Here is a 7,769-nt window from a genome sequence, read left to right as displayed (position 1 = left end):
TGTTTGGAGTAGTAGAGGTTTTTTTTAAGAAAAAAAATGTCAAAACTAAAAATTTACTTCTATTTTGTGTATTAAAGAAATGTTACAAAAAAATCAATATGATATTATTAAATAAAAAATCCGTTATATTTAACATGGCTACAAAAGCTTAATTTTTCACCAAGTAGTTAAACCTGGCTGTAAAAAGTGTCACTAATTTCAAGATAATTTGTTTTCTATCGTCTTCAGTTTCATTTACCTACTAGTTACAACTTTTAAAAACTTACTTTTTTTTTACTTCATTCAAATATAAAAGAATTTGATTTAATGCCATAGATCTATCTTGAATACACCAACATAACAAACAATCTTCTACTAAGGCCTTTGTAATATGATCAGCTTGATTCTTTGGAAAGATTTCGAAAAAAACTTAATTTTTTGTTTTAGACTTCTGTGTCGGCAGAAAAATTATCACAAAAGAACCCAGAAGCTTGACAAGAGTATTTATGATTCGGTTTCCAGTGTGACACCTGCTTGAATGTCCCCTCCTCTTTTTTTTTTTTTTTGTTTGGACTTCTTCAGAGGTATACGAACGTATGAGCTGTGCACAAAACTATCTTAGATTCTCAGTAGATACTAACATCTCTCATTAATGTCATCACTCCTGTAGAGTTTATGTTGGAATTCAGATATATTTTTGTGCTTTTTTTCGCTCTTAAACTGGGTTGGCCCTTTGATGCTCTTTTACCATAAAGTCTAGCAAAAAAACAAAACACCATATATACAAAAGCAATTATCAATGTTTTTATTGTCGCACACGGTTGGGATGTCGCTACTGATTCACACCAAGGATAACACTCATTTTCGCGGGAATCCTTTGGAATTTATTGCACACAAATGTTGGTGTCGCAACATGTTCTATAGCGAATGCGGAGTTCTTTCGTCATTTTCTCTCTCAGAATCTCTCACAAAACAGCAGCTTGTTTTAAAGTTGGGCTATCTTTATCGTTCCATCATCATCACCGCAGCACCATCATCATTGCGTCGTCGTCGTTTCCATTGTGAATATTATTGTGTTAAACCCTTTTTACGATTTTTGCGCGAGGATTTCCAACCCAAAAGATATTTTTTGCCGCTGCAGAGCTCTGATCTGCGCGGTCAACACAGCAGTTAATTAATTTAATTTTATTTTATATTTTCGCAGCGATTTTTTTCTTTCTTCGCACTCCAAAAGCTAATGTCCTCCAATTTGGGACGTGCCCGCAGTTTTTATTGTCCTTTGCAAAGTATATGGGTTTAAAGCAAGGCTCTGGCCGATTAACATCAGTTTACTGATGTTAAATAGTAGTTTTGCTGAGGAAATAACGAGCTTGGGAGTTAATCTTTTCTGCCTCTGGATAGCTTTGATCGTTAATTAATTTTTTTAATTTTTCGTTGTCTTATGTGTTTTGGACTAAAAATCGTCCACAAAAGATAGTTCCAAAGAATGAAAACAATATGCCTTGTTTTGACCATAATAAAAATCTACTTTACTTTGTAGGAAGGAAAATATTGAAATCAATAACGTTAGTAGAAAAAAATTATACGAAGTAGTTGTCAAAGAAAATATTTTGAAAAATCGAAATTCCCGAAAAGTTATTTGAAATGTTCAGCAGAACCTCCAGTTTTCTTCCAGTTCCTAAGGAAGATTTTAACACTATTAAGGATTCTACCAAATGTAAGTTAAAAATCTTTCACCAGTTTTTTTTTTAAGGATTTTTTTTTTTTTTCAAAATTTTAGTCACTCGTGGTGAAATTGAATACCTTTACACTCGTTTTCGAACCCTGGGAGAACCAAAAGGACGAGTTAGCTTCCTTCTAAAAAGAGACTTTGATTTTCCGTCACATGCACTCCATTCTCTTATTTTATCCGAAATGTTTGGTAGCAAGAATCAAATAAATTTTGTTGAATTTGCAAAATTCTTATACATTTTTCGAGCGTTCGATTCGAAAACATCGAAGGAAGAACAAACTGCAATACAAACTAAAAAGTTAAAATGTAAGTAAACTTTGTTTTCAACATGGTTAATCTAATTTTAAGAAATAGTACTTTTTTCTATGTACGACGTTAACAAAGATGGCAGCATTTCGAAGCAAGACTTATTGGATATTGTGCATAGGCTTTATTCAAATTATACAAACATACAGACAATGGTTAGAATAGTGCATATTGTGATGAAAGAAATGGACAACTCAAATACGAATCAAATTTTGTTTAATGATTTTTGTAAGGCGCTGGAAGTTTTTGATATGGACAATTTGGTAGTTAAATTTCCAACTTTGTAACAATACCCGTGAAGTCTTAATTTTTGAAAATACAATATTAAACTGTAAGGTAAGTTTTGATTAAAAAAAAAAAAAACATTCCTTTAACACCTCACAGGCTTGCCCGCAAAACGCGTTCTTTCTCGCAAAACGCCTTCTTGCAATTGAAACCCTGATTGCAAAAATACCACCCATTACATTTTTCCCGAATAAAACAAAAATTTGTTCTTCACCTACTTCTATTCTCTCATAAAAAGGATAGTTCAATTAACATCCTGAAAAGTTTAAGGCTGAAAAATAAGAACTTACTTCCCATGACCGGGAAACGAAAGAGCTGATCTGCGAACTTAAAAAAAAAAATAAAAAAAATGATTAAAGTACTTAGTCGGTACTCTAATCAATGATATTGTGGTAAGGTACTACCTACCTACATTTTATATCGCAGTGCTTTTTGTGCTGGACTTAAATTTAGATCCATTGTTAACAATCACTTTTTGATTGTTTCGATTTCCCTAAGTAATTTTACTTGCTCAGTACAAAACCAAACACATATTTTGTGAATTCTTTTTAACAGTTTAATTACACGGTGTTACAAAAATGAGGTTTTAAAATATACACGGGCGGAGACCAATCACGTTTTGTAGAGCTAGTCGCACTGATTACGAAACGGTAGATAAACATTTCAACAATGTATAAAACATGTAACTCGGGTAAACCACCTAGAATTTATAAGCTGTCAAAGTTCAAAAATTCCATTTTTTTCGTCATTTTGATAAAAAATAGCTCGTTTGATTTGGAAACAAATATTATTTTGGAATATATTTTTAAAACAGCATGTTGTTGTGAAAATATATACTTTAATTTGATGTCGAAGTTGGATAAATGACGAAAAAAATGGAATTTTTGAACTTTGACATCTTATAAATTCTAGGTGGTTTAACCGAGTTACATGTTTTATACATGGTTGAAATGTTTATCTCCTATTAGAAACTGTAAAAAATAAAAATTTGACGAAACCGTTTTTTGCCAATAACTACAGATTTTGGGGGTGTTAGGGACTTTTTAAATACCGTTTCGTAATCAGTGCTACTTGCTCTACAAAACGTTAGGTCTCCGGCCGCTTATATTTTGAGTGTTATACCGTGTTATTATAACCCTCAAGGTATACTCTAATCCCGCCCTTACCCTCATTCCCAGAATGTATTTCCAATTAGACCTGAATTACAGAATGCAACATTAACTTTACCTTACAAGTACCTCTCATCTAGTTGAGTTTTTTTTTTAACGTGCTATTAACGTTACCTGTTCCATCCTTATTTATAGCTATGTTCCTAAAAAAAAAAAAACAAGATTAATTTATGAATGCTGCACTTATCACAATGGCAACAAAACCGAGCAATGATCATCATTTTATAGAGATTCGTTTGTAAGGTAGGTACTTGTTATCTGGATTGGAAAAAAACAATTGTCTTTTGATTAAGACTCTTTAGATGCTTCCCTTGGAGGACCTCTGACCGATTGCACAATGCGTACAAGTGTGTTTTTGTACGCTTCTGTTCGGAGATATAAATTTATCTTTTGTTGTTACTTTTTTTTATGGTTTCTTTTCAACGCATAACAAAACAAGTGAACTGTTAAAAACTATAAAACGATTGTAAGAAAAAAAGAAATAATAATAAAAAAAAAAACGAACCCATATTTACGGTACCTATATGATATGTGCAGGGATTTTTTTTTTTGTATACAGACGTCATGGCGCTTGAGAAGCAATTTCAAAACGAATGATATTTTACAAAGAAATAAGGATATTTTTTCGTACAAATAAAAAAGATACCTGTTGTGCGAAAGAACACCTGTGGAATATTAATCTTAAATGGCTCTGGTTGTTCTTGTTCTCATTATTTTATTGGGTTTTGCCTTTTTTTTTATTTTTTTTTTTGTGAATTAAATAATGACGATATAATTTATGAATTCCATGAAAATCATGATATATTTTGTTTTCACACTGCAAGCGTGCTCCACTCACGTTTATATGAAATCAAAATGAGCTCGTGTTGAATAAATATTTCAAACATTCATATGAATCATAAAAAATTAATTGAAGCTACATAATTCAATTAATTACGACTTACATTTTTTTTTTTGGGCCCCATTCCCCCTAGACACAAGGCTATGACAGATAGCCTTGTGAGCTTTTTTTTAACTAAAACACTAGCGATTGTATGTATTTTCAGATACGTACAGGGTTCAATATAATATCTTGGAATTTTTAATAAATCTTTAGAGCCGTTTTTAATGATGATCTATTTTTGTATAAATAATTTTTTTAAAACAAAATTTTAAAAAATATTGATATGCGATTTTGTAGAAATTGTTAATTGTTCATCAAAATCTTAAATCTAAATTTCTACATTCGATTTTTTTCAGAATTTTAGTTTTGATTTATATTAAAGCTATTTAAAGGCTATTGTTTTAAAAATTTCGTTAAAATTGAATCAGTTGCTTGAGATAAAATAAAAAAAAAAAACCTTCTATTATCTATCTAATAAGAAATGTTAAAAAAAATTAAAATTCTTTAATCAAAAGATAAACAGTACTTATATTAGAAACAAACATTCGAATAATTCTATCATCAAACGCCTTTGAGCCGTTTTTGAGAAAATTAACCTCTCCAAACATGGTTTTTATTTTATTTTAGGTTTATAATTTCTTGTGAATTTTTTAATACACGTCTTGTGCTCTGTATCTTAGGGGCCTTCATAGGTACTCCGAGGGCCCTGTTGCATGGAAACAGCTGATGGTAGCTATACGCTCCTGGTCCATACAACATTTCATTAGCTTCTTACTAATTTTTAAAGAGTAATTATTTGTAATATTTTGACTCTTGTTCTTTAAAAGACAATTCATTAAGAATCCAATTACATGATGGTGGAGATATTTTGTTAAACAAAAAAAATTGATAATAACAACGATCAAATTAACATTTTTCAGTGACAAAAATAGTCTAAAGCTATGATTACACGGTCAACGAAATCGGTCAACGCGTTGACTCTCTGACGTCAAAAAAAATCCATATTCTCTCTGTCATCTCACCGTCAACGTTCACAGCGTCAATGCATAAAACATTGACTATCACACGATTGACACTGTTGCGTCAATGTTGTCCTAAATTACGTTGACGCGCCAGGTGTGTCAACGTGACGTTTACTTAGCAGTGTCAACGCGTTGACTCGCAAAACTTTGTTGATCACACTGTTTGACACAAAGCAAAAATTTGAATTTTCTAAAAATATTCTGTGAAACAAAAAGCGGAGAATATGAGATTTGAAAAAAGCTCTCATAGAAAAATAAACGAAAATTTGTTTGACATGGTTGCATTGAAATGTAAATATTTCGAGATATACGCAATGCACTTTTAAGATAAAAGTCTTAAATGAATTCTGATAATATTCTTCAACGAATAAAAATGTAAAATTAATAAATTTTTGTTGAAAAATTAGAAAAAAAAATAAAAAAGTTTCGATATTTGATTTTTAATAAATCGAAACAAATCAATATGGCCACCTTCAAACGCTGATAGCATAGGAACGCTGCACCCAATGTTAATGGTTATGGTCTTAAAATGTAGCTTAGAATATATACTAATGGTTTTTGGTTTTTTGTGAAAAAAAAAATTTTTGCATCCCACATGGATGCCATGGCCATACCGAAAAGTTTTTTTTTGGGAAAAAAAACAAAAAGGTGAAATGAAAACCCCCTTTTTCCAAAACGGTACACCATTCAAAAAATAGCCCTACAAAAAATGTTCCCAATCTAACTTTTATCACATTTAATTTTATTTAATTCTGCCGCGTCAACGCTGGGACAGGGTCATTGCGATGACTCCCAGTCCTATAACCCTGTCAACGCGTCCCAATGGCATTGACAGAGAGATTACACGGTCATCGAAAATAGTCAACGCGTTGACTCAAAAATGTGTGTCAACTCGAGTGTCATCGTACCCGTCAACGACTATCACACGACGTGACACTCTTGGGACAGATTGTGACGTCATTTTTACGTCAGAGAGTAAACGCGTTCACCAATTTCATTGACCGTGTAATCATAGCTTAACTATTAAAATTTAATTGTAGGTTTCACTCAAGTAGGTACAAAAGTATGTATGTATGTAAAGGAGATGGCACATTTTTCTATGGAGCTTGGGCCCAGTGTGTTCACTAACGAAATTGGTATCAAATGAAAGGTGACGGTAAGCACATTACGTGGGTAAAATATTTTTAAATTCGTTAGTGGGGTTTTGGAGATATTTGAGTTTGAAGTTTCGGATTTCACAATCAAGATTTCAGCTAATTTTTCGAACAATTAATCGTAGAATGCGTAATAATGGGTGTACAGAAATAATATTGGTATAAAATAAAAGGTATTTCTCTTGTCTATAAATCTGTATCAAAAGTTTTTTTCTTTGTTAAAAAAAAATAATACATATTAGGTATTTACTTCTCAAAAGGTGATTTTTTTAAGCGAGGCATTTGGCACATCGAAATATCAAAATATTCAGTGGTGACATGCACTTTTTTTTTGTAATTTTTCGATAGCTTAATGTGTTACCTTTAATTCTATATATAAAATAGTTCTATAAAACATACAAAAACCTTATAATAAGCAAAATACACAAAAACGCGCTGAAATATGCCTATTAAATAATAAGAATAGAAACTATAGTTCAGTCAATGGGGAAAAATCTGGAAAAAGCTATGACTTGAGCTAAGTTTGAATGCAGTATTGAAGAGGGGTTTATCCCAAGTACAAATCTCAGATTGCGTATTGTTTGGTCTTGTGGGGCGACCGCCATTTTGAAAAACGCATTTGTCTCAATATCTCGAGAACGACTGGTCGGACAGAAAACTAGAGAGGACTTTTTAGATTGGAAATTAGTTAATCTTTCTTTTTCTAGTACATCATTTTTCTCTAGGAGTTATAATTTCAGAGTTACACTACCGAAAATTGTGTGTTTTTTGATAATTTAAATATTTTAAACAACCCTTAGAGTTAAGTGCGGAATTACTGAGAATGAGATACTTTGCGGTTCTGTTACTCTGAAAGTATAACTCCTAGAGAAAAATGATGTACTAGAAAAAGAAAGATTAACTAATTTCCAATTCAAAAAGTCCTTTCTACGCATTCTACGATTAATTGATCGCAAAAATAGCTGAAATCTTGATTTTGAAATCCGAAACTTCAAACTCAAATATCTCCAAAACCCCACTAACGAATTTGAAAATATTTTACCCACGTAATGTGCTTACCGTCACCTTTTATTTGATACCCATTTCGCAAGTGAACACACTGGGCCCAAAAATGTGCCATCTCCTTTCACTCAGTTTAAACTCTTTCAACAAATTCCATTTTTTTTTTTTTTTTTTTTGAGAAATAGATAAAAATTGATATGATAAATTGAGATTATAGTGTCAAAAATAATCTAAAAA

General features: G+C 31.6%; 1 protein-coding gene across 1 annotated transcript; it reads left to right on the top strand.

Moving 5' to 3' along the window:
• The first annotated feature begins 1,532 nt into the window (after positions 1 to 1,532).
• Positions 1,533 to 2,351, top strand: LOC129917170 (calcineurin subunit B type 1). Its single transcript, XM_055997556.1, has 3 exons — positions 1,533 to 1,696; positions 1,760 to 2,017; positions 2,066 to 2,351. The coding sequence occupies exons 1-3, from the start codon at positions 1,624 to 1,626 to the stop codon at positions 2,302 to 2,304; spliced, it is 570 nt and encodes a 189-aa protein (XP_055853531.1). The 5' UTR covers positions 1,533 to 1,623; the 3' UTR covers positions 2,305 to 2,351.
• Positions 2,352 to 7,769: the final 5,418 nt, after the last annotated feature.

Source organism: Episyrphus balteatus, chromosome 3 (genome assembly GCF_945859705.1).
Source record: "Episyrphus balteatus chromosome 3, idEpiBalt1.1, whole genome shotgun sequence".
Taxonomy (NCBI): Eukaryota; Metazoa; Arthropoda; class Insecta; order Diptera; family Syrphidae; genus Episyrphus; species Episyrphus balteatus.
Note: the sequence above shows the minus strand (reverse complement) of the source record. Positions and strands in the feature narration are given on the sequence as shown.

What these genes read in the sequence shown, in the direction of transcription:
- LOC129917170 (XM_055997556.1), top strand. Translation starts at nt 1,624, where the DNA reads ATGTTCAGCAGAACCTCCAGTTTTCTTCCAGTTCCTAAGGAAGATTTT. An exon ending in TATTAAGGATTCTACCAAAT is followed by an intron (nt 1,697 to 1,759) that starts GTAAGTTAAAAA and finishes TCAAAATTTTAG; the next exon opens with TCACTCGTGGTGAAATTGAA. An exon ending in ACAAACTAAAAAGTTAAAAT is followed by an intron (nt 2,018 to 2,065) that starts GTAAGTAAACTT and finishes TTTAAGAAATAG; the next exon opens with TACTTTTTTCTATGTACGAC.